Source organism: Bos taurus, chromosome 24 (genome assembly GCF_002263795.3).
Source record: "Bos taurus isolate L1 Dominette 01449 registration number 42190680 breed Hereford chromosome 24, ARS-UCD2.0, whole genome shotgun sequence".
Lineage (NCBI taxonomy): Eukaryota > Metazoa > Chordata > Mammalia > Artiodactyla > Bovidae > Bos > Bos taurus.
In genome coordinates, this window is record NC_037351.1 from 41,467,135 (window position 1) to 41,494,993 (window position 27,859).

The 27,859-nt window shown below is 36.2% G+C and overlaps 1 protein-coding gene across 6 annotated transcripts in view; it reads left to right on the forward strand.

Moving 5' to 3' along the window:
* The window catches only part of ANKRD12 (ankyrin repeat domain 12), a 98,389-nt gene that overhangs the window by 28,977 nt on the left and 41,553 nt on the right, over nt 1-27,859 (forward strand). For 3 of the 6 annotated variants that reach the window (XM_024984609.2, XM_059881046.1, XM_002697744.7), the window contains exons 2-4: nt 5,706-5,843; nt 18,010-18,157; nt 26,147-26,215. In XM_024984609.2, coding sequence (XP_024840377.1) covers nt 5,757-5,843; nt 18,010-18,157; nt 26,147-26,215 — 304 coding nt within the window. In that variant the 5' untranslated portion in view covers nt 5,706-5,756. The remainder of the gene's footprint in view (nt 1-5,705; nt 5,844-18,009; nt 18,158-26,146; nt 26,216-27,859) is intronic. The other 3 variants (XM_024984610.2, XM_002697743.6, XM_059881045.1) reach the window with 2 other exon arrangements.

Sequence of the window (27,859 nt, forward strand, 5' to 3'; positions counted from 1 at the left end):
AAAAAAACTTAGAATGCTGAATCACTTTTAGAAAAAGATATGTTTTACTACTGTGACTGAGAAGAAAAACTCTTGAATATAATAGCATACATTTATGGATTGTCAGCCCCAGAATTAAGTTGCTGTCAGATGAATATGTGGTCTCCTTGGTCTATAAGAATCAAGAATGTATTTATTGTAAAGGAAGAAGCACCTTTGAAAAGGTAGAATCAAAACTTTTGCCTGTTTCTTTTAGCTGTTAGAGAGCAAAGGAAGTCTGTCATAGAGCTTGCAGACAGCTGGCCCTTAACAGGTATTGCTGTCTCTCTGCAGTCTTAGGGCAAGGAGGTTGAACAATAAGCAATGTTGTAATAGTCACCAAAACTATCATACAGAGGATGGAAGTAAAGAATAACTCTTCTTAGCCTTGGGAAGATACCACCAACTATTTTCACTTGTAAAGCGCTGTACTAGTTTGCCTTTCCATCTAACCCTTGGCTGTATATATAAGAGTTCTGGTTCCCCTACATCTTCACCAATACTTGGTCTTCCTTACTGTTTAATATTAGCCGTTCTCATGGATATATAATGGTATTTCATTATTATGTTCCTGATGACCAATGAGGTTGGACATCTTTTTCTGTATATTCATTGGACTGTTTAAATCTTTTGTTCTTTTAAGGTTGGATTATCCTAATTGATCTGTTATTTATTTATATATTCTGGATATAAGTATTTTATAACAACATAGTTTGCAGGTATTTTCTCCCTGCATGTCTTGCTCTTCATTTGCTTAACAGTGTCATTTAAAGTGCAAGAGTATCCTCTGTGAAGTCCCACTTAATCCATATATTTTCTTTTGTAATAAATTTCTGCTTTTCATAGCCTATTTAAGAAATATTGGCTAACCCAAGGTCACTAAAATATCCTCCTGTGTTTTCTGCTAGATGTTACAGATGAATGGATGCTTTTTCTGCATCTGTTGAAATGGTTATTTCTCTTAGGCTGTTAATACAGTGAATTACCTAGATCGATTGCCAAACATTAAGGTGACCTCAAATTCCTTGTGTAAATCCCACGAAGTCATGATGTATTATCTTTTTTTATATAGTTGGATTTTTTTTTTTTTTTTACTAATTTACCAATTTTTACAAGTTCACTAAAATTTGGTTGACAGTTTTGTTATATGATTATAAAGTATATTGCTCTGGAATTTTCTTGTAAAAGACTGATTTTGCTATCAGAGTACTGATGGACTCGTAAAATATATTCTCTTTCCTTTCCAGGAGAGTTTTGTAGGATTTTGTAGAGTTTACCATTGATGCTAGGAGTTTTTTTTTCTAAATATGAAATTGAGTCATTTAAAAAGTATTGACCTATTGAGATTGTCTTATTCATTGAGCTTTGGTAGTGTGTGCCTTTCAAGGAATTTGTCTATTTCATTTAATTTGAATTTATTAGTATTAAGTTTGTGATGTTCCCCTATCGTCCTTTACTTATTGATATTTTTAGTATCTGTAGTAATGCTCCCCTTTTCATTGATTATTTTGATTATATAGGTTTTCTCTCTTTTATTTCAAATCAGTTCAGTTGCTCAGTTGTGTCCAACTCTTTGCGATCCAATGGACTACAGCACGCCAGGCTTCCCTGTCCATCACCAGCTCCCAGAGCTTACTCAAACTCATGTCCATCAAGTTGGTGATGCCATCCAACCATCTCATCCTCTATTGTCCCCTTCTCCTGCCTTCAATCTTTCCTAGCATCAGGATCTTTTGCAATGAGTCAGTTCTTCGCATCAGGTGGCCAGTATTGGAGTTTCAGCTTCAGCATCATTCCTTCCAATGAATGTTCAGGACTGACTTCCTTTAGGATGGACTGATTGGATCTCTTTGCTGTCCAGGGGACTCTCAAGAGTCTTCTCAAACACCACAGTTTCAAAAGCATCAATTCTTCGGCGCTCAGCTTTCTTTATAGTCCAACTGTCACATCCGTACATGACTACTGGAAAAACCATAGCTTTGACTAGATGGACTTTTGTTAACAAAGTAATGTCTCTGCTTTTTAATATGCTGTCTAGGTTGGTCATAATTTTTCTTCCAAGGAGCAAGCATCTTTTACTTTCATGACTGCAGTCACCATCTGCCGTGATTTTGGAGCACAAAAAGATCATCTGTCACTGAGTTCATTGTTTCCCCATCTATTTGCCACGAAGTGATTGGACCAGATGCCATGATCTTAGTTTTCTGAATGTTGGGTTTTAAGCCAGTTTTTTCACTCTCCTCTTTCACTTTCATCAAGAGGCTCTTTAGTTCTTCACTTTCTGCCATAAAAATGGTGTCATCTGCATATCTGAGGTTATGGATATTTCTCCCAGCAATCTTGATTGCAGCTTGTGCTTCATCCATTCCAGCATTTCTCATGATGTACTCTGCCTATAAGTTAAATAAATGGAGTGACAATATACAGCCTTGACATATGCGTTTCCCAATTTGGAACCAGTCTGTTGTTCCTTGTCCAGTTCTAAATGCCTCTTGACGTGCATACAGATTTCTCAGGAGACAGGTCAGGTGGTCTGGTATTCCCATCTCTAAGAATTTTCCACAGTTTGTTGTGATCCACACAGTCAAAGGCTTTGGTGTAGTCAATAAAGCAGAAGCAGATGTTTTTCTGGAACTCTCTTGCTTTTCGATGATCCAGCAGATTTTGGCAATTTGATCTCTAGTTCCTCTGCCTTTTCTAAATCCATCTTGAACATCCGGAAGTTCACAGCTCACGTATTGTTGAAGCCTGGCTTGGAGAATTTTGAGCTTTACTTTGCTAGTGTGTGAAATGAGTGCAGTTGTTCAGTAGTTTGAACATTCTTTGGCATTGCCTTTCTTTGGGATTGGAATGAAAACTGACCTTTTCCAGTCCTGTGGCCACTGCTGAGTTTTCCAAATTTGCTGGCATATTGAGTGCAGCACTTTAATAGCGTCACCTTTTAGGGTTTGAAATAGCTCAACGGGAATTCCATCACCTCCACTAGTTTTGTTCGCAGTGATGCTTCCTAAGGTCCACTTGACTTCACATTCCAGGATGTCAGGCTCTAGGTTGGTGATCACACCATCGTGATTATCTGGGTTGTGAAGATCTTTTTTGTATAGTTCTTCTGTGTATTCTTGCCACCTCTTCTTAATATCTTCTGCTTCTGTTAGGTCCATACCATTTCTGTCCTTTTATTGCGCCCATCTTTGCATGAAATGTTCCCTTGGTATCTAATTTTCTTGCAGAAATTTTTCTATAAAATTTTCTTGAAGAATTTTCTATAAATGTCAATTAAATCCAGTCCACATTGATGGCATTTTTTCAGTCCTTTTCTATCTTTGTTGATATTCTGTCTTACTTAGTAGTGAGCCTCTAACTATAACTATCAATTTGGTTATTTCTTCTGTCAGTTTCATTGATTTTTATTTCTTGCACTTTGAAGGTCTGTTGCTATTTAGATATATGTTCCGTGAACTGGTCCTTTTATTGGTATGTAATATGTAATGTCCCTCTTTGCTTTGAGATCTGTTTTGTCTGATATTAATATAGTTACTCCAGCTTTCCTTTGAGTATGCTTGCATGGCATGTCTTTTTCCATTCTTTTACTTTTAATCTACTCATACCATTATATTTGAAGTGAATTTATTAGTAATACATAGTTTGATCATTGTTTCCCTCTTCTCTGACAATCTGTGTCTTTTAATTGGTGTTTTTCGTGTTTGCATTTTATATAATTATTGCTATGTTTCAATTAGGTCTATCATTTTATTACTGTTTTGTGTGTTCCTTCTGTTTTTCATTCCTAAGTATTTCTGTTTCTGCCTTCTGTTGGGTTATTTGTACATCTTTAAAGATTCAAGTTTTACTTACCCAATGTGATTTTGATCACCTCTTTGTGCATCAATCATTCTAATGATTACATTATATATCTGAGGCCCAGAACCTAATTACATATCAAATACTTGACTGACTAATATTTTAAAAATCCAGTTGTCAGTTTTCTTGCTGCTGAGATTTTCCAAATGCAGTTATTGAATAATAATAGCTTTTTCCAACAGTCTATTAATATAATATTTTTGCCAAGTTTAATTTTAATTAAAAAAATATTCATGACATTTCTTCATTCACCAGTGACTTGTTTCACTTGATCTACAAAAGAGATACTGCTTTATCTTCATAGTCTCGCCTGGGTTAGTGCATATTGATACTATGCAGCTCAGTTTTGCTTTTGAGTCAGAATTTTTCTGTTTAGATATGACTTGTAACTCTTAACTCTGTAAGCTTTGCATAGAGCTGGCTTTGAGGACAGTGCTATGTTTAAATGACTCTGTTTATATAGTAACAGTAGAAACAGTTAAATGACCCCAAGGGAAACTTTACCTCTTTGGTATGGTGTCAATATTTTCCCTTTATTTCTTGAAGTTTGCTTCCTGCTCTATAAAATGAAAGATTTGAACTATTTAAACTCTGGAAGTTTAATGTGTTGCAGTATACTCTAATTTGGCTACATTCAGGTTAATTTAAACTAGTTTTGATAATTTACCAATTAACTCAGTTCAGTTAAGGATATTTTGGTTATGTTTCTATTGAAACCACAAATTTTAAAGTACCAGTTTGAAGAATATAGATTTTTACTAATTTTCTATTCCGAATGTCTGGATTTCAGTAATTTGTATAGATCCTAGAATGTATCATACTTAGATCCAAACCCCCTTATAGGAAATTTACAGCATGAAGTGGTTAAAATTAGGGTTGTCAGTTGTTAGGCTAGTTGCTGTGGCCCAAGTTCTGCTCCCATTGGCCGACAGCCTCAGTGTAGCCGGAGGCTGTGCAGGAGAGCTTTCTGTGGTCAAGAACAGATAACGGTGCCAACAATACAGATGTACTATGTAGTGTGGGAGCAATTTTTAATTAATTTAACTTTCAACAACCCTATGTGGCTAACAGACAGCAACACAGGTCTAGCCTCATGGCTACCTGTTTTGTATTGTAAAACCCACATTTTGGAATTTTTTCTGGATCTCTCAAGCAACAGCTTCCAAGAGGCTCTTTGATCTATTAAATCAGTTTGTAGAGCAGGAGACAGAAGACTAAACAAGTTGGAAAGAAAACAATACATAAAGTGACAATTACAGTATGATAAGGATTAAATCAATGTATAGGCTATAGAGTGACTAAATACCTGGAGGTGTCTGGGAGTTCAGTGAATGAAAAGAAACCACTCTGGGGATTTTAAGTAGTGAGGACTTTATTGAAAATAGCATTAGATGTTGTAAAATTACTCATCATACCTAGAAATAATTAGAAATAATTTCCAGACCAATGCAGAACTACCAGAGAATCTGTTATGAGCTACAACTGCTGGAGCCATGCTGGGCGGGGTGACAGACACTTAACTTCCACTTCGACATGGCTGGTTACCCCAAAAACTAAGGTTAGATACTAGTCTAGAGAAGATGGAAAGTGATATAATAGTAGTTTTCTTCTTTTCAGTGGCAAGCTGAATGGACTTAAATAGGAGATCTGTGATTAAAAGCTTAGATCATTAAATGAAAGCTTACTTTAGGCTAAGATAACCTACCTAAGAAATGACCTTATAGAGACATCGAGGAAACCAAATTGCACTAATTGTGGTGCATAAACTTTAAGTAGGTTTTATTGCATACCTTTACAAATAACCCTTATATATCCATTCTTTACAGATCCAGGATGAGAAGACTGACAGAAGAAGAAGCTAGCTGAACAGCTATAAGATGCCCAAATCTGGGTTCACAAAACCAGTTCAGAGTGAAAATTCTGACAGTGACAGCAATATGGTAGAAAAACCATATGGAAGAAAGGTATATGATTATGCTAAAGATTTTGTCGACTCTTTGGAAATTGTGAAATAAAACCTCCTGATTTAGTACTTTTATATACTTTTTTAAAAACTTCTCTAGTTGTAGGTTTTATTTATTTAATTTTGGGCATACCTAGAAGCTTGCCAGATCTTAGTTGCCCTTCCAGGGGTTGAACCTGGCCCTCTGCAGTGAAGTAGTTAGATGTCCTAAACACTGAATTAAGGTGCCAGGGAATTCCCATGATTTAGTATTTTTAATATTAATAATTATCCATCAAATAAAAAGTAGTATGGAAGGCAAATCCTGGGGGTGAGATTGTTTTTCATTCCCTAAGGTAACAAAATTACTAAGATTGCACAGTTAACTTGAGAAATAATCATGGGGTGGGGGATCCAAGACTTCACAGTCATTTTTTATTTCTTCCCCCTGACTCCTGGTAGCAGAACACACAAATACAGTAGCTATTCAGTTTTCCATGTCTATAACTTTGGATAAATCTTATGTAATTTTTCCAACTTCAGTGTAATAGAGGACAGTGGTACTTTCTAGAATTGTTGTGACAGTGAAATGACTAAACTGTTGTATCTAATACAATGCTTGTTACACAGTAACAAGTACTCAATAAATGTTAACTGTTTTTGTTCTTCGTTATTAGTCCTTGCCAGTGATTCTGCCCTTTTACAACTATCCTTCACCATTCCTATTTAATTTAGGCCCTCTAAACCTCTAAACCTTTATGATTATACAGTGGAAGTGAGAAATAGATTTAAGGGACTAGATCTGATAGAGTGCCTGATGAACTATGGATGGAGGTTCGTGACATTGTACAGGAGACAGGGATCAAGACCATCCCCATGGGAAAGAAATGCAAAAAAGCAAAATGCCTGTCTGGGGAGCCCTTACAAATAGCTGTGAAAAGAAGAGAAGTGAAAAGCAAAAGAGAAAAGGAAAGATAGAAGCATCTGAATGCAGAGTTCCAAAGAATAGCAAGAAGAGATAAGAAAACCTTCCTCAGCGATCAATGCAAAGAAATAGAGGAAAACAACAGAATGGGAAAGACTAGAGATCTCCTCAAGAAAATTAGAGATCAAGGGAACATTTCATGCAAAGATGGGCTCGATAAAGGACAGAAATGGTAGGGACCTAACCGAAGCAGAAGATATTAAGAAGAGATGGCAAGAATACACAGAAGGACTGTACAAAAAAGATCTTCACGACCCAGATAATCATGATGGTGTGATCACCAACCTAGAGCCAGACATCCTGGAATGTGAAGTCAAGTGGGCCTTAGAAAGCATCACTACGAACAAAGCTAGTGGAGGTGATGGAATTCCAGTTGAGCTATTTTAAATCCTGGAAGATGATGCTGTAAAAGTGCTGCACTCAGTATGCCAGCAAATTTGGAAAACTCAGCAGTAGCCACAGGACTGGAAAAGGTCAGTTTTCATTCCAATCCCAAAGAGGCAATGCCAAAGAATGCTCAAACTACCGCACAATTGCACTCATCTCACATGCTAGTAAAGTAATGCTCAAAATTCTCCAAGCCAGGCTTCAGCAATACATGAACCGTGAACTTCCAGATGTTCAAGCTGGTTTTAGAAAAGGCAGAGGAATCAGAGATCAAATTGCTGTAACATCCTCTGGATCATGGAAAAGGCAAGAGAGTTCCAGAAAAACATCTATTTCTGCTTTATTGACTATGCCAAAGCCTTTGACTGTGTGGATCACAATAAACTGTGGAAAATTGTGAAAGAGATGGGAATACCAGCCCACCTGACCTGCCTCTTGAGAAGCCTGTATGCAGGTCAGGAAGCAACAGTTAGAACTGGACATGGAACGACAGACTGGTTCCAAATAGGAAAAGGAGTATGTCAAGGCTGTATATTGTCACCCTGCTTATTTAACTTCTATGAAGAGTACATCATGAGAAATGCTGGACTGGAAGAAACACAAGCTGGCATCAAGATTGCCGGGAGAAATATCAATAACCTCAGATATGCAGATGACACCACCCTTGTGGCAGAAAGTGAAGAGGAACTCAAAAGCCTCTTGATGAAAGTGAAAGTGGAGAGTGAAAAAGTTGGCTTAAAGCTCAACATTCAGAAAACGAAGATCATGGCATCCGGTCCCATCACTTCATGGGAAATAGATGGGGAAACAGTGGAAATAGTGTCAAACTTTATTTTTCTGGGCTCCAAAATCACTGCAGATGGTTACTGCAGCCATGAAATTAAAAGACGCTTACTCCTTGGAAGGAAAGTTATGACCAACCTAGATAGCATATTCAAAAGCAGAGACATTACTTTGCCAACAAAGGCCCATCTAGTAAAGGCTATGGTTTTTCCTGTGGTCATGTATGGATGTGAGAGTTGGACTGTGAAGAAAGCTGAGGGCTGAAGAATTGATGCTTTTGAACTGTGGTGTTGTAGAAGACTCTTGAGAGTCCCTTGGACTGCAGGGAGATCCAACCAGTCCATTCTAAAGGAGATCAGTCCTGGGTGTTCTTTGGAAGGAATGATGCTAAAGCTGAAACACCAGTACTTTGGCCACCTCATGCGAAGAGTTGACTCATTGGAAAAGACTCTGATGCTGGGAGGGATTGGGGGCAGGAGGAGACGGGGATGACAGAGGATGAGATGGCTGGATGACATCACCGACTCAATGGACGTGAGTTTGAGTGAACTCTGGGAGTTGGTGATGGACAGGGAGGCCTGGCGTGCTGCAGTTCATGGGGTGGCAAAGAATTGGACACGACTGAGCGACTGAACTTAACTGAAACCTTTAAACTGACTTCTGCAGTTGTCTAGTAATTGGTCTCACTGTCCCTAGTCTCTCCTTCATCTAGTTTTATACATTACCTTTCAAGTGTTGTTTTTTTTTTTTTTTAATTTTATTTTCTTTCTTTTAAGTTCTTTTCTTCCCCTCAGCCATTTTATTGTTGAAGAACATCTGAAATATTTCCAGTTTTTGGCTAAAATGAATAAAGATTCTCTAAACATATGTGTATACGTCTTTTTTTAAACAGGCTTTTTGAGGTATAATTAAATGCCATAAAATTTACCCATATCATGTGCAATTCAATGATTTTTAGTAAGTTTATAAAATTGTGCAACTATCATCATAATGCAATTTAGACCATTTCCATCACTGTTAAAAGATCCTTATGCTCATTTGCAGTGTGTCCCTGTTTCCACCCCAAACCCCAAGCAACCTCAAATCTGCTTTCAAAATCAAACATGTAAGATTTCAACTTTGTTCTTCTAAAAAATTCTTCTGGCTATTTAGGTCCTTTGCAGTTCCATGTGAATTTTGGGATTAGCTTATCAGCTTCCACAAAAAAAAAACCCTGACATTTTTATAGGTATTTTATTGAAACTGTAGATTATAGACTGCAGTAGTACTGTCATCTTAACAATATGTCTTCCAATCCATCGCCACAGAATATCTCTCCATTTATTTAGATTTCCAGTTTCCCTGACTAATGCTTTGTAGTTTTCAATGTACAGATCTTGTAATTGTATTATTAAATTATTAATATTTCATTCTTTCAGATGCTACTGTAGATAATTTCATTTTGGATTTTTTTATTGTTTAGTATATAGAAATGCAGAATATTTTTGTATGCTGATCTTGTATCCTTTGACCTTACTGAGCTCATATATTGAATTGATTCTAAAAGTTTGTGAATTCCTTAGGATTTTCTGCATTTGGGATTATGTCATCTGCTTACAGAAATAATTTAACTTCTTTCCCAATATGAATGCTTTTATTTCCTTTCTTGCTTGATTGCACTCGCATTCTCTGGTTTTGATTGTAGTGTTTAACCCACTCACATTTAATTAATTATTGATAAGGTTGGATTTATAGTTGACACTTTGCTCTCTGTTGTTATGTTTCAGATCTTTTTCTTCTCCCCTCTCTGCCTCTTTAAAATACATATTTTTCAGTGCACTATTTAAATTTCTGTGTTTGTGACCATGTTTCTTAAATTATATTTTTAAGTGTTGATCTAGGGATTATAATGTGTATGCCAATTACATGTTATTATTGCGTTAAATGCAGTAAAATAAAGCAACTTTGCTCCAGTATAGCTGTATTACCTTCCCTTCGTTTGTGTTATCTGTGTAATATAGATTATATCTACATTTGTTATTAGCACAACAACAGAATGTTATAATTATTATTTTATACAGTTTTGTTTTTTAAAGAAGAGAATTAAAGAGAACTGTATATATTTATATAGTTCTTTGTTTTTACCAGTTCTGGCACTCTTAATTTCTTCTTATGAATTCAGGGGACTGGTGTCATTTCCTTACCATCTATAAGAATTTTCCTTAGGATTTACTGTAAGACAGGTTCTCAACTGTGATTTCTCTGTCTTTGTTGACCTAGGAACATCTTGATTCTGCCATTCTTAAAAAATGAGTATTTTGCGATATAATTCACATACCATACAATTTACTCATTTAAAATGTAGAATTCAGTTGCGCAATCATTACCTTTATCAATTTTAGTATATTTTCACCTGAAAAAAAAACCCTGTGTACCTATTAGCAGTAACTCCCCATTCTGCCCCCAAATCCCACAGCCCTAGATAGTGTGAATAAGCCTACATTGAGTCTCTATAGACTTTCCTATTCTGGATATTTCACCTAAGTAGAGTTACACAGTTTGTGGTCATTCATGACTGTTTGCCTTTATTTTATTGGATATAGAATTCTTACTTGACTTTTTTCCCTTTTAGTATTAATAGATTGTCATCCTTCTTTCTTGCTTCAAGTGTTTCTAATGAGAAGTCAGTTGTTAATTGTGGTGAATTTTTTTCATTGCTGTTCTTTTTTTTTTCTTTAAATAATTTGACTGTAATGTGTTTAGGATCCCTTTGTGATTATTCTACCTGGAATTTGTTGAGTTTCTGGGATCTGTCGATTAATATTTCATGAATTGGTGTGTTAAATTTACTGATTTTTTTTTTTTTTTTTTGCCATCTCACATCTGTTATTGAAGATACCTAGTATATTTTCAGTCACTCTACTTTTCAAATCCATTATTTCCATTTGGCTTTCTTTGTAATTTTCCTTTGTTCCAAATCTCTGTTTGATAAGTTGTGGTACTTTGATTCTTTAAACAATGTTTTCTTTCATTTGGATAGTTACTTTACAGTCTTTGCCAAAGCTAGTATCTTGACCCACTCAGAGAAGTTTCTGTTGAATACTTTTTCCTTGCTTTCCCATCTGTCTTCATTTTTGTTGAAAACTAAACAGTTTGGGTCATATATTACAACTCTGGTTTCTCTTTCTTTTCCACCTGAAAGTTACAACTGTTGCTAGTTTTTTGTTTGCTTTTAGTAAGATGTCAGGTGTTTTGGATATTTGTTACTTTGTCACAACCACTGGGTTCTAGTTTGGGAGGGGGGTGTTTGGTCTTGGTTTTTGGGGGTTGCCCTATACTTAACATGGGTTAGTCAGCAGCCATTGATTCAGACACTTTGCTGAAACACCAGGAGCCAGTAAGGCTCCTTCCACTGGTAGATTTGCATGTGTGTTGGGGAGTGTGTTCAGTGTTCAGGCATTTTCAGATCTACCCTAGCATTTACTTTCCATTGGGCTCAGCCAGGTCTTCCTTCATGCGTGCAGGCTCCTTGTCGACTCAGGGTGTTGTGGAGAGCTTGGACCCTCACACATCTCCACCACATGCACACATAGTCTTGGTGTCATTGGGGGTATGTGCAGAGGTTAGTCATTCTCTGATCTTCCCCACTTGCTTTCCCAGCTACCCTGTCAGCCAGGGGTGAATGGCTGTCTTATCTAGTGCTCCACTGGCTCTTTGATTTCTTCAATCTCCCTGTTAAATTTCTGGCGTGTCTATCGGCTGCTGCTCCCCAACAGTGGGACCACACAGCCTTAGCTAATAGAACTGTGTTTTTTGTTCCCTGCTTCCATTTGTTTCCTACCCTGTTGGCTTTTTTAACAACGACGTGACTGAGGGGTGAGGTTTGACTCTCTGGCAGCAGAGATGCCGGTTTTCACTGCCAGCTCCACCCTGGAACCTTGTCATGCAAACTAAGCATTGGCCGGGAATGAGAACAGCCCCAGGCGATCTTCTTATCCATAGTTCAGCAGTTCTTACTGAAAATGCTTCTCAATTTGTTTTTGTTCAGTTTCTGGAGCCTTGAATTTTTTTTTTTTTTTTTTTTACAATTTTGTCTAGGCTTGTAGTTGTTTCTTACAGAGATGAGTTGCCAGTATCTTCACTCTACTATAGACAGAAGTTTTCTCAAATGTATTTTAATGTGCCAAATCTCAAGGAGAATGAGTTCACTGATTTACTTATTTTATCCAGCAAACCTCATGTGGGATGCTTGTTTGTGTTGCGTGCCTCTCTTGTGAACCTTTGAAACAAAACAAGTGGTTAATGTTTGGTCTAAATCTTTATGAAGACTCTTAAGTAACTGCCTTGTCTCTGTTTCTGAAATGTTTTGCTCTCAGGACCCCTTAATATTTTTCGGCATAACTGAGGAGGCTGAAGGGCTTTTTTATAAATGAGTATGTCTATTGACATTTATATAATCAGAAATGAAAACTGAGAAGAAATTTATGTGTATAATAATTGGTCTAAAAACTGTTACCTATTAATAATGTATTTTTATGAAACTGTATATTCCAAGACAGTATCAAGGAGGAGTGTCATTAGTTTTGCAAAATATCTTTAATGTGTGGCTTAACAGAAAGATATTGAAATTATTTGCTTTTGCAGTCCGTGAGTTCAGCTATCTCTTGTCACATAGTCTCAAGAGTCAAATACACACTTTTTAGAGAATGGGAGACAAAGATACACTGACATCTTATGTGTTATTGTGAGCTTATTTCTGACCTTGCAGGTCCCCTGAAATAATCTAAGGGACCACACTTTGTGAACTTGTGTACCATTGTAGGAAGCACACTAATGAAAGTGTTCAAGTGTACAGTGATGGGACAAAGGAGAAAAGCAGTCAGTTTATGGGCATTCAGGGGGTCTCACAGTGGAAAAGATATGTAATCTGGATTCTCATGGATAAGTACATATGTGACCAGCAGGAAAATGAGAGTAAATAGTAGTCTTAAGCAGGAGATGTAAAAAAGACAAGAGTCTGTTAAAGTAGTGCACACAAAGTTAGTATGTAGCCTATGAAGGATGGAGGATAGGTAATAAGTTTTAGACAGGGACCAGTTCATTATGGCCTTGTGTTCCTTGCTAAAGATCTTGACATTTATCCTGTAGCCAGTGAGCCAAAGGGAAGGGCCATAGCAGAAATCAGTAGTAGTAGTTCAAGATCCAAGGAGGAGGCAGTATGGGCATTGACTTTGAGGACAGAGAAAATTGGCAGGTCTGAAAGACACTGAATTATGAGATTTACCTGTGTATGTAGAAAAGTGGTCTGGGTCCACGCTGAGGTTGATTGGACTGTTCCTTGAGAGGGCACTCAGGAAAAGCAAGAGGTTGTTTCAGGAAGCATATTTGGTTTGTACTGTTGAATGAAGTCGGAACATCCAATAGAAGTATCAGTAGACAAAACGAGACTAGAGCTGAGAACAGCTAAAAGAAAATTAAAAGTATGAGAATTTGTGGAAAAGTGACCTATAGGTATGATAATGTCACCCAGAGAGAGTGGGGCAGGAGTGAAGGATAGTATACCCTGAGGAATTCACACATTTTAGGAGGGATCGGGAGAGGACACAGAGAAGGCAATGGCACCCCACTCCAGTACTCTTGCCTGGAAAATCCCATGGATGGAGGAGCCTGGTAGGCTGCAGTCCATGGGGTCACTAAGAGTCGGATACGACTGAGCGACTTCACTTTCACTTTTCACTTTCATGCATTGGAGAAGGACATGGCAACCCACTCCAGTGTTCTTGCCTGGAGAATCCCAGGGACGGGGGAGCCTGGTGGACTGCCGTCTATGGGGTCACACAGAGTCGGACACAACTGAGTGACTTAGCAGCAGCACGAGAGGACAAGAGAGAAGCAGAGGTTGCACAGCTGAGAGTGGCCAGATGCCACAGCAGTGAATGGGAAAGATGAAGTTGTTGGGTTTTGTCAGTGCACATACCTTACCGTGATCTGGGTAGAGGAAATCTCAGAGTTGTGGGGACAGGATGCAATGTTAGGTTTGAGGAGAGAATTAGAACTTTCACTTCTAAATGCTTAAGTATAGTGAAGGTTGCATTTGTTAAATTATATGTGAGGCTACTTGATGTCAGTTTTTGAATTGATAAGGCCAAAATTGTTGAAGCTTTTAGTCTTCTAGGTACTTGTTTTATTTTTTGATGATTGCCGCTAAATACATAGTAGTCCTGAGCATTGCCTTCATAAAAGTGTGATTTCTTAAAACTGTAGAGGCAAGCAAAAAAGCAAAAACTTTTACTAATATATTTCTGTTAAAACCATTCCTTAGGTAAGTTAAGAATGCTTACTAATCATTAGGTTTATAAAATAAATAGGAAGAATAAATACAAACTATTAAATTCTTTAGTTATTAACAGTTGGCTTACCCAGAGGGATATATTTAACCGTTCTCAGCCTCAGTTTAATCATTCAGTGTTTTTTCAAGAGCGCACACGTGTTTGTGTAAGGGTCAGAAGCCCTTCTGAAGCAGTGTGCGTGGTGTTTAGTACTGCCATGCTCCGGATCTCCGAGCAGCTTGACATGCAAAGCTGCTGTTAGAAGTAATTTTCTTTCATTTTAAATAAATATTTGACAGCTTAAGAGAGGAAGGGCCGTCCCAGTTTTTTGCTTATACTATATGTTACTACTGTTTCTTATGACAGAATTAGAGGGGAGGAGAGAAGGTGACATGATTACCTTTTTTCACGTATTTATTTGCAAAGCATATTCTTAGGATTGTCTTTTCTTAGTGAGTTATTGGCCTTGAAGCCAGTTTCTAGCTTCTGCTGAGTTTTTCCTTCCATAAAATTTTTAGAAATGAATCTGTAGTTGTTCTCTTATGTAAATAGAGACCATATTTATAGCATAATATAACACAAGACATTGCTGTTAAGAGATTTCTAAATTTAAAAATAACCTGAACCAAAACTTAATTTCTTAAATGCATTCAAATAGACCATATTTTAAATAATAATTCCTTAGCAGTATACTTTTTATATAAAATGATTTTATTACCTTATTAAGTATCACAATAGTTAGGGGTTCATACCTACTCAAAATTCTTCAAATATTTCATCCTTTTACTGACAGTCTATGGGATTTTCCCCCCATTGGTTTTAGTTTAGAAATTTTTCCACTGAAACATTTCTAGCTATAAGTTGGTGTTCATAATTTGCAAAGCAATATCTTTTATCAAATACTTTCTGATAGTCTAAATCTCGAGTTATATTCATGAAGTGTGAAAGAGTGGATGTTAATCATCTACCTTTTCATCATCAGTGAAGGTTCAGTCTTCATTATCTCCTGTCCTCTCCACATGATAATTGAGAACTTTTTTCATTCAAATAATGTAATACATGTTCACTGTAGAAAAATTAAACATATAAGCATAATGAAAATAGAAATTGCTTTGTTTGAGATGAAGGATCTTGAGGTTTTACTCTACCCTCTTTGCAGGCTAATTAGTTTCATGGGCTCTAGCAGAAGACATGAGACTCCTGGGTCAGGTAGAAAGGAAAGTTTTTTTTCATATAGCCATAGCAGTAGCCATGTATCAGTGTTTGTGTCTGTTGTCAGAGCCCTATTTCTCACAAAGGGATGTAGTGAAGGCCAGTGACAACTACATATACAGTAGATTGTGTAATGGGAGAGGAACCCCAAATCTTTTTAATGGGAGGTAAATCTACCTGACCTTAGCCCTAAATTAGAGAGAAGTTATATATTGAACAGTGAACAGATCTAATCTACCCTTTGCTGCAGAGGAAGACGCTGTCTCTGTCTTCCAAGGCTGTTCTGTATACAGATAACTTTGAAAAGATAGAACAAAGGGATTTATTTAGTGCTTCTGTTTGCTAGATGTACAGAAATGCAAGAAAGCCATGGTGGATTGTCTCCCAGCACACCTGCAATGCCATTACCCACAGATAGCCATTAACATTTTGATTTGTATCCTTCAAGGGTTTATATATGTATATATATTTTAAATTATCTCCAGGTATTTTTTATACTTCTTTTTTCTATCTTTTTGAGTTGGTAAAGACTACCAGCACTTTGTTTAGTATCAGCAGTGATAGAAGGTCATTCTTGGCTGTTAATACTTTCATATTGTGTGTGATGGCTGTTGTAGGTTATTTTAAGAAAAACATTAGTGTAAATGAAAAGCATTTAACATTTTAAAATGAAAAAAATCTGTTAAGTTTATTATGTCATCGTATGAAAGAAGAATGTGCCAGTGACCCTCTCCTGAATAGACAAGAGTATTTATATTAATATATAAGTACTGTTTGATAATACAGAAATTTCAGGACAATCAGAAGTAACTATTTCTTTTGAAAGTTACTTTCCCCAGATCTGAAAATAATTTTTAGTGTTAAGATTCTCACAAAAACACTTTGTTTGGCTAACAGTTTTAAGGACAGTTTTACTTGAGAACAGAGTAAGTTTGTAGCAGGTAAGAATATTCACACTTAAAGTGGAAGTCGCTCAGTTGTGTCCAACTGTTTGGGATACTATGGACTATAGCCTGCCAGGCTCTCCAGCCAACAATACTGAGGTGGGTACCCACTCCCTTCTCCAGGGGATCTTCCCAACCCAGGGATTGAACCTAGGTCTCCTGCATTGTGGGCGGATTCTTTACTGCCTGAGCCACCAGGGAAGCCCAAGAATACTGGAATGGGTAACCTGTCCCTTCTCCGGGGGATCTTCCTGACCTAGGAATTGAACTGGGGCCACCTGCATCGCAGGTGGATTCTTTACCACCTGGGATATCTTAGAAGCCCTGTATGAATATTCACACTAGTCACCAAATTATTGCATAGGAGAACATGATTGATATAGTCTTGCGAACACTTTTCATGTAACATATTAACACGTTGGTTTCTTTTAACTTGTTTATGTCACAGAACAGTATCATAACGTATATGCAAGGTAGAAGGGACTTCTTAATGTTTTTCTTAGATTCTTTTGTTAATAACAAAATATTTGTATTTTCCAAGGCAGATCTCTTGAACTTTGTTGGCTAACCTTTTTATTAATCATGCCTTTTTACTTCTGATACTTGGACATCTGGGACCTCACTGACCTTGGGCAGACTGTCCTTCCCAGGGCCACTCAGTTCCCAGAGAAAATAAATAGCTCATTTGTGACCACACCTTTCATTTGCAAACCAGCAATCCAGGGTTCATCCCTAACCATCAGCTCTAGCAACTCTCATACTCTGGACCACTGTCCCCCTGCCCTGACGGTTAGCCCAGAATAACCGTCAGGTACCAGACAACTAGAGAAGTGACACGTATACCCCAGACCCTGCACAAGTTATGCGGACTAGCCAACCCTAAAAACCTGCTTGCTGTCTTAGCCTTTTCCTGTGGAAGCCACACTAAAGCATCCGCTTGCCTGCCTTTCCCTCCCTCTGCCTCCCTGAACTGGCTAGGTGCTTCCCCAGGAGAAACTGCGTTGCACATGTGACATACCCTCTTTTCTTGGGAGCTGTGAGTGACAAACTGTCTTTTCCACTGGCAGTGGTCTCCTGACCTGTTGGCCTCACTGTGCCAGAATAATAATAATAAAATCGACCATTTAAAACAGCATTGTAAGCAAAAGGCATGCCTGTGAAGCTCCATTTCATTAGCAGAAGTGAAAAGACAAGAGGATTTTCCTTTACACCTGGGAAATAATTTGATGGTTTTATTTTTCAGTAATCTTCACTACTCAATTCAATCTAGAATTCTTTTTCTGATTTATATATTTGTTTATTGGATAATGTCTGTGTTAGACATAGAGTTCTATTATATTCAAGATATTTTGTTTTATAGTTATTTAAAATTATATTACTAAATGATAGGGAATATGAAACAATTAAGAAAACATGTTGAAAGTGGGCCTTGAGGACATTGAATATGATGGTAGTTTGTAATACCCTTTCAACTTTTGTGTATGAAAATTTCCTTCATAAAGTATTTTTTAATACTGTACTGCTTAGCTAGTATCATTATAACTTTATTCATGTTTTATTTTTTAATAGAGTAAAGACAAGATTGCATCCTATAGCAAAACTCCAAAAATTGATCGAAATGATGTGGGCAAGGAGATGAAAGAGAAATCATCCATGAAACGTAAACTTCCTTTTACCATCAGCCCATCAAGAAATGAAGAACGAGATTCAGACACAGGTGGGAAAATTTGTTGTTTTCTAGGAAAATCATTATCCTTCTTTTACTGTGATTTTATCATTCCTCTTGCACTACATTTTATAGAGAAATATTTGTATTTTGGAATTTCAGGTTTATCATTGGGGCAGAAATTCATATATTCCTTGCCCAAATATAATTTCTATCATATATAAAAGCAGTTTTTTTCTTAGTCTCAGTGTTCATTACAGACCTCTTATCATTTTAAGAACTTGATTTCTTGGGGAGCATTTCATTGTTGAAAATTTACTCAGTTGCATGGATCTTTGATGTGGTAAATTTGAGAAAGAGTTGTTCAGTTTTTGTGGACAAAGTATTGAACCCACCAAAGGAAAAAAAGCTTGGACATTTTAGATTCAGAAACAAATCAGAAATATGTCCCTTCTAAAAAAAGAAGAAAAATATTGAGGCTGCCTCAGTCCAATTCATAGTACTTTTTTCCTCAAAACTCTCACTATATCAGGAATGATACTTGTCATCAGTCAATCCCAGTTATTCATAATAGATTAGAACCTTATGACCACTATCTATAAATACTAGGTTGTATTTTAGCCCTGAGATAGTCATTTCCTAAAACTCATATAAACTTGAATGTTTGTTGTATGTTTATCATGATCATTTTATCCCCTGAATGAAGTATTATTAATGAACTCTTCTTAAGAATGTTTTAGTTTTTAGTTTCACTCACAGAAAAAAAATCAGTATTACATTCTAAATATATGTACAGAGATTGTATCCTACTTTTATCTTTCTAGCTACCTTTAGTCATCAGTATAGAAATAATCTTGACTCCAGAATCTTTGAAAATACCCTAAGGACTTTTGAAATGCGTTATGCTAATATAGCTTTAGAAAATAACGTAATTTTAGTGTACACTTTTGGTAGCAGCTAGGTTTCCTTTTGTGTATTTGGCTATTTCTCTTAGCTTGAATTAGAAGTTTTTCTTAAACACTTATGACATTTTTAAACCTTAAAAATTGCTTTTTTTGTGAGTAATTAAGAAATTTTGTGCTTTGTTCATTTTAAGTTACACTGCCTTCTAAAGGTTCGGATTTTTTTTTTTTTTTTTTTTTTTTGAAGCCTGGCCCTCCTTATTTTTCAGCATGGTTTTCAAGGTTATGAGGTCATTTAGCTGAGAAGAAGGTACTTATGTGAATTCAGATATACAGGCTTTAATTTCTCTCAGACTTTCTCCTTGGAAGTCCTTCTGCTAGTCATTTTTAAAGTACTTACATTAACTAGGTTGTTTTCCAGTGACAGTGTTCTACTAGTAGTTTGAAGAAGGGACTTAGAAAAATTCAAAGGTTGTAAACATGTTTTTCAAAATATATTAAGATTTGAAAATAACACACTTCCCAGGAGAACCCTTGTAATTAGATCAGCTGGGTTATTTGTCTTTCATTTGGTGTGAAATAAAGAAGACTTAGGAAGACATGAACTTTAGGCACTGAATGAACATGGTCTAATTTTATTGTATTGATGGGATTAATTTTCTCTGCTACAGTCTTTCCACTATTTGAATTTAATAGGGGGCATTGTAGCTCTCTCTCAGGCTTGCATAGTATGAACATTTTTTTTTAAAAGGTCACATGCTAATGTTAAATAAGATTTTGATGTATTTAAATGTATATCTATAGTTTTGGTAGTCTGAATTTATAAATTTTAGTAAGTAACAGATGAACGCCTTAGTTTTGCATGAACACACATAAACACACATCCAAAGCATTGAGAAGAATTTCCCCAGGCCCAAGGAAAAATGTCTTATTTACAGTTAAGCTGTCTTATTTTCATAATTTTAAAAAAGAGTCCAGAGTACCATTAATGGCTGTTTTAAATGTGAATGATAATTATAGCACCAAAACTCATATCTGACGTTGATCTTTTTAATATTCTAAACTATACAGAATAAAGTATAGAGGGGAAAAATACAACATATATGACAGTACTTAATCTAATTAAAGTGCTCTAACATGTGAAGGAAAAAACACAGAAATTGGAGAATGGACAAAAGATACAAGCAGGTAGTTCAGAACACCAGAATTACAGTTGACAAAGAAATGTATGAAATAATAGTAGTTAAGGAAATAGAGTTTGTAATTACTGAGAAAATTATCATTGGTTAAATCATACAAGGGCTTTGTTGGTGGCTCAGCTGGTAAAGAATCCACCTGCAATGTGGGAGACCTGGGTTCAATCCCTAGATTGGGAAGATCCCCTGGAGAAGGGAAAGGCTACCCACTCCAGTATTCTGGCCTGGAGAGTTCCATGGACTTTATAGTCCATGGGGTTGCAAAGAATCAAACACGACTGAGCGACTTACACTTTCATTAAATCATACAAACTGGTCACTAATTTAGAATAGGAACTTGCTTTAGTTTGTCTAAGTTATAGAACTACCTTGATATAACAACATATGTTAAAAACTAAATTTGTAAACATTTGACTTATTCTTTCTTTTGGCATTTATTCAATATAAATGATTATTGATGAGAATGAAAATTATCTTCAAGTATATTTCTCTCAACTTTTAATAGAAAAAAACAGGAAAGGACTGTCAGGTAATAAAGGGTTTAATTGTGGTAAACACTGAGGAAATACCTTTTACTGTTAAAAATAATATTGTAGAGGAATACGCAGTATTGAAAGATGTTCATAGTATACAAATTGGGAAAACAGGTTATGAAATAATATGTACTGTTTGATTGCATTATGTCATCATATTTATATTTGTCTATATGCCTATGCACATAGAACAGATATTAACACACATACAGAAAGAGAAAATTGTTTAAATATAAAGACTGTTTCATTGTAGAACTAAACCTAAACCTAGTAAGTTATTAAGGGTCCTGAATGAAAATGTAAATATTATGAACCCTGAGTTAGTGAAAAGTAAAAGAACAGGGAATGGGGGAAAAGGAGAAAAAGCTGAGTGCTGCTCAGCTCATCATCTCTCATGACAAAGGATTCACTGAAATTGTCTAAAACTGAAATTTTTTTTCAAAATTATTGCTTAAAACTTTTAATCTTTCATTATTTAAAATTTTATCTGTATGTTTATAAATATGCCTGTGTTTATATTTTAGCAATTTGAATCTCTTGTAGAAAAGAAGTGATTCCTTTAGTTCCTTTTCTTTTTATGTTGGATTAAACTAAAGTTAATCTTACAGATTTTTATTTAAAGATCGCACATGTGTATGGTATTTTCTTCCTCTTACATAAATTGATTTCTCTCTGTCTCCCCCCTGATCCCTCTGTCTTTACGTACATTTAGAAAGGTGCTTTGCATGATACTCAGGAGATGTTAACATGTTGTTTCCAGGATTGAGGATGACTTGTTACTTTCTTCTTTGTATTCTTTTATATGCTTTGAATGTTTAACATGACAGACATACATTATTTTTATAAAACAACCATTATTATTTTTTTTAAAGACATTCATATTGTCCGAGAAAGATTCCGTGGTTCTCATAATCCGCAATAATGCCATCAACCAGATGAGTCATTCCTAGTCTTCATTTTGAGATAGCCTAGTATTGCCGGGATAAATATCAATAACCTCAGATATGCAGATGACACCACCCTTACGGCAGAAAGTGAAGAGGAACTAAAAAAAGCCTCTTGATGAAAGTGAAAGTGGAGAGTGAAAAAGTTGGCTTAAAGCTCAACATTCAGAAAACGAAGATCATGGCATCTGGTCCCATCACTTCATGGGAAATAGATGGGGAAACAGTGGAAACAGTATTAGACTTTATTTTTGGGGGCTCCAAAATCACTGCAGATGGTGACTGCAGCCATGAAATTAAAAGACGCTTACTCCTTGGAAGGAAAGTTACAACCAACCTAGATAGCATATTCAAAAGCAGAGACATTACTTTGCCAACAAAGGTTCGTCTGGTCAAGGCTATGGTTTTTCCTGTGGTCATGTATGGATGTGAGAGTTGGACTGTGAAGAAGGCTGAGCGCCAAAGAATTGATGCTTTTGAACTGTGGTGTTGGAGAAGACTCTTGAGAGTCCCTTGGACTGCAAGGAGATCCAACCAGTCCATTCTGAAGGAGATCAGCCCTGGGATTTCTTTGGAAGGAATGATGCTAAAGCTGAAACTCCAGTACTTTGGCCACCTCATGCAAAGAGTTGACTCATTGGATAAGATCTGATGCTGGGAGGGATTGGGGGTAGGAGGAGAAGGGGACGACAGAGGATGAGATGGCTGGATGGCATCACTGACTCGATGGATGTGAGTCTGAGTGAACTCCAGGAGTTGGTGATGGACAGGGAGGCCTGGCGTCCTGCGATTCATGGGGTCGCAGAGTCGGACACGACTGAGCAACTGAACTGAACTGAACTGAGTGTGTCTTAAACTCTTTAAATCCTCAATTATTTCATGTTTATTAATTTTTTAAAAGATAGCACTTTCTAGAAAAGTATTTGCTTAACTAGACAGATAAAATTTGGGGGGAAATTATAGCATAATTCGAAGTGTTACCCATGAGTTTCTATAGCTATATCATAATTGTCTTCATTGCAACAAATCTCCAGCATAACTGCTTATATCATTCCAGTATCTATCCCACATCATCCTATCCTATTAGAGAATTTCTGTAAATTTTGTCCCATGAAATGTTAAGAGGCTTGTCTATACAGTAACTCACTGAGCCTATGGAATTAACTACTTCTGATCTAGAAAACAAATTGTTTCTTTACAGCTACATCATCAGCTTGCTTTATCACCATTTTTTAGCTTTAACTTTCAGTCTTTCCCAGACATCCAGAATCCAGACAAGATAAGTTATTATAGTTATAACAGAGAGAAGTCAGAGCCTAGTGTTTCTTATCAGGGGCTGTTGAGTCTGACAGACCAGTGTTGAGTTCTTGCTCTGGCCAGATTAGCTGAATTCTTTGTAAGTCCCAGTTGTCTCATCTGTAAAAGTGCATATATAATACCAACTTCAGAAATTGTGATCTCTGAGTGATATAACATATAAAATCAGTTTTCAGTATATTAATTAAAATAGAAAACTGACTTAGAGATTTTTCATCTACTGCAGTAAGAGCAGGCATAGGCAGTGCAGCAGTGCAGTAATACCGACAAGGACTAGGTTCCTTTTGTATTTCTGCTCTGCCACCCTTAGCTTGTATATAGGCTTTGTCCTTCAGCATTTTGCCTTACACATCCTTCCTGGGCAGGAAAGACCAGTAATGCTTTTTACTCGTGAAACAACCTCCCTAGAGACTTTTGCCTGCACCTTAACTGGTTAGGCTCTGCTAGTTAGGAAAGTCTGAAAAGTTGAATATTTTTGAGCTGGATATATTGTCACTCTGATCAAAGTTGGGGTATTCCTATTAATAGGAAGAGGATAATGAATATTTAAAGTAGGCACCTTATAATACTGATATGGCTTCCCTGGTGGCTCACTGTTAGAGAATCTGCCTGCCAATGCAGGAGACATGAGTTTGATTCTTGGGTTGGGAAGACCCCTTGGAGAAGGAAATAGCAACCCACTCCAGTATTCTTGCCCGGGAAATCCCATAGACAGAGGATCCTGCCAGGCTACAGTCAGTGGGGCCACAAAAGAGTTGAACACGACTTAGCAACTAAACAACAACAAAATATTAATAACTGATAACTGCTGTTATCTTTAATAGTTGCTAATGTTTCTACATTAGAGTGAACTTTATTCCTACTCTATCCACCATAAAATCATACTAATTTTCTTTTCTAGCCTAATGGCATTCATTGGATGCCATAACAGTTCTTTAACATAAAAGTACTGAACTTCACTGCTTGAGGCTACACATGAGTGTCTCTTCTTGGCCTCCAGCCTACATTTGAATTATTTTGTTATGAGTAATGCCATAAGAGTGTCTTTCCAGACTGTGGTTTTGTTATACCCTGAATGTTTTCTTATTCATTCCAAGAGTAGGGTTATAGGGTTAAAAGGATACAACGTTTCTATGACATTTCTCAAAAATAATTATATGTAGTTACAAAGTCTTCCAGCAGAAGACTTTAATCTCAAATAACATCAGGGGACTTGCTTTTTCTTTTTTTTTAGGTTTGATAGATCTAATTATCTATAGTGATAAACCAGTAGTATTTCATTTTAGTTTGCATGTGTAAGTAAAAAAAAAAAAAACAACATTCTTTTTAAAAAAATGTTTATTTCTTCTTAATAAGCATTATCTGTTTGCTTATTGCGTTTTTTCTAGTGGCATATGTAAGTAATGTGTGAATAAATGTGGAAGGACAAGATGCAGAGAGGCACAGTATGCCCCATTCCCCAAGGCCATGGTCGCAGTTGTAGAATGTGTTCACATGCTCCGAACTCAGTCTCTGCGAGCCAGCCATTAAGGCCTGCTTTCCTGAGGCTTTGATCCCACTGAAGGATCTACCCTATTTAATGACTCAGCACAACTTTGGAGAGGACAACTATTTTAAAAAGAAAACAAATGTTGTTTTTCTGATAACTGTGTTAAAAGTAACAGATAAAATTAGTGTTTTGCTTAATAAGGATACTCATCTTTTGGTGATTTTCATGGAGATTGTCTATTATAGATTTATTTTTGTTCCTTCCCCCGATAATTTTCTAGCTCCTTAATTAAATCTTTATAGAATACATATACAGATGCCCCAAATATGAGCATACTTATTTGAGTAAAAGCCGAAGGGTATGTGGGGTCAGGATAGATTAATTACTTCCAAAGGAAGGTTTGGATAAACTATTAAACTGCTTCCTTATATTAATGAATATAATTGAAAGCAAGTTTATTTTATCCACTATTCTTTAATTGATCGCAATAATATGATCTGCTTTCACTTATCCATTTAATTCAGTTTGTTGGTGCAACGTATTAGTTGCCACTTTGCTTTGCAACCTGTGGAGGCCTTTTTAAATTTTTGTTTATCTTGAAATGAAATGTCAAATATTCTTCATAGAATTCTAGTTGTTAACTTAATGGTTTTGTTAACAATTACAAAAAGCAAATGTAATTGTTTATTGAAAGGCTTGTGATTCAATCTGTTTACCCATTGGCTCTAGAATTGGTCTAAATGTTATTTTATTAATGATTTCCCTTTCAGTTGAGTGAGCTTTCTCATCACTAAACTTATAGGCTTATCTTTTTTTGCAAATATTATGTTTAGGAGTTATTTGTTCTCTAAATTCTTTTCCCCCGATATTTTTATTTTTTATTTATACCTAACTGAACTCATGAATAATGTCTATAGTAATCATTCTGGAAAGAAAACAATGAGCCAATAAATGGATATTGTAAAGATTAGAATAATAATATTTTAAGTTATAGTAGCATTTGTTTGTAAGTAAAAATATTTGCTCTGGCCATACTGTCAAAAATCAGTTCTCCGTATTCTTAATTGTCTAATTTATTGAGTTGTTAGGCAGCATTCCATTTCTTAGCTAATAAATTTTGTTTTGCTTTAGCCTGCTTTCTTTCTAAGAGGTGGTCAGTGTAATAATTCATAGTATTTGAAATGTTTACAGTTTATAGAAATATTTGGTCTGGAATGATACTGTAGTCCAAAATGTTCTATTGTCTTCTGAGTAGTTTTGGCATTCATAGAACAAAAAGGATGATTCAAGTCTTTATTCAAGTTCTGTAAAGGCAAATTCTAAACAGAAAAGCAGTTACAGAGTACTGTCTCTTTTATCAATATTCAGAGATTGAAAAAATATTCTCAAGAAAGATTATATGTTTTAATAAGCAGCCTCAGTAATAGTTGTTATCGCAACCTACTTAGTTGACTATCTTAGCTTTAACACCAAAGAAACTGAAATCTTAGGTATTAGCCAAACCTCTGTTTTAAATGTACTTTTGGCTTTACCTTAAAAATAATCTTTTGGAAAAACAGTGGTACATCATTGTGGTCTTTTGAAAAATGTTGGTTTGTTGAATTCTGCATTTCCCTTCGTATGCTTTTTTCTCTTCTCCTGTCTCTTCTCATTCTGTAGATTCAGACCCAGGACATACAAGTGAGAATTGGGGGGAGAGACTTATATCTTCTTACAGGACATGCTCAGGTAACTAGATTATCAGGGGTTCCTGTTAGCCAGTGGTTTCTGTCACGTTTATAATTAATTCTTGTACTATAAATAACTTATTTTCAAACCAGCACATAGATGTCTGTGGTTGAATAAGTGACTATGTGAGCGACATAAAATTTTCCAGCCTCATTTGAGAGCTCCCATGTACCATGTCCAAGACATGTTCTGTGTGGATGCTGCAAGCAGGATCCTGCACAGCCACTCAAGCATGCAGCACACCTGGGGGCCCATTCATGTAGAAGAGTATAAGAGGTGTACACCTTGGAGCTGTGCTGAGCAGTGACCCCTGTAGGAAGGTGCCCTGGTCCTCCATCTCTTAGCTGGATACCCTTCACACGTTATACCACACATAGTGATTTTCATAGACAGTGTCATCTTACTCTTCAAGCACGCAGTGTTTTTTAAAACATATTAAAAATTTTTTCAGTTGACCTCTTTAGTCTGTTGACTTTTCTGCTGACCCTGTTGAATTTAAAAATGGATTAAAACACCAAGTTTCCTGGAGAAATGCCATCAAAGAGTAAATGTATCCCCAGTATGTGAAAACTAAATTAGCTAGGTGTTTTGATTCTTTCTTTTTTTTACTTTTTAATTAGCTTATATTCTTATCTCTTATTTTTAAATGTAAAGTATTGTTTAGTCCCTCAGTGTCCAGTTTTTAGCATATGGCCTTTAACTGCAAAAACTAAAAATTTCTGTTGCCAGTATACTTTCTATTTATTTGATAAATTTGTGGAGTTGGTATACAGCAAAGTAATTATTCTTAAAATCATCCTGAAAACTGTTAGTTGACCTGATAAGTCAGTAATACATAGTTATCAAAATTTGGCAATGGCTTGTCTACAGTTAGCATTAAATTGAACAGATCTACACTTACTGTGGAGTTAGTGGTATTTTCCTAAAATGGGACCCCTGAGTACCAAGGCACACCTAAAAGAACGGTATGTGATGAAATTGCCTGTGGTCTGAGGGTCATGGCTGGAAATCAGAAGATACAAGCACTCACCTGTCAGAAACTAGATATTGCAGAACCATCTGTATTTGAATTGTAGCTCCCACAGTTTCATTCTTTATACTGTGGCTGCTTTGTGGGAAAATGTCGTATTTCTGAGACACTGGTAGGCTTATGAACTAGTTCCCCAAGAAAAACATGTTTGTCTCTTCTCAATATACTTAATTGAGATGTGATAATGTTGAGCTTTCTGTTTATTCTGATAAGACATGGGAAGAAAGCACTAATTTTCAGGATTATAAGACTGAGATATCTAATTCTAAAGGTCCTCTGAACCTTGAAGTAAATAGTACTGGATTATTGAAAAGGCTGTATCTGTTTTTCTTTAGTCTTAAGTGAACCACCTGGATATTTCTTTAACAGTCTCTTAAGGTGCTCTTCCCTGGTGGTCCAGTTGTTAGGAATCCATGCTTTCACAGAGTTTTATTGAATGGTTTCAACATGAAAAAGCACACTTAGGGACATACTAATCTAAGATTTATGATTTTTTAAAATGGTATAAAGTTATCTCTAATCTATCTTACACCAGCTACTGTTCACCTACCTTATTTTCCTATCTCATGTAAAGCATGAACTCAAGACAGATGGCTAAGGTAACTCAGAGAAAA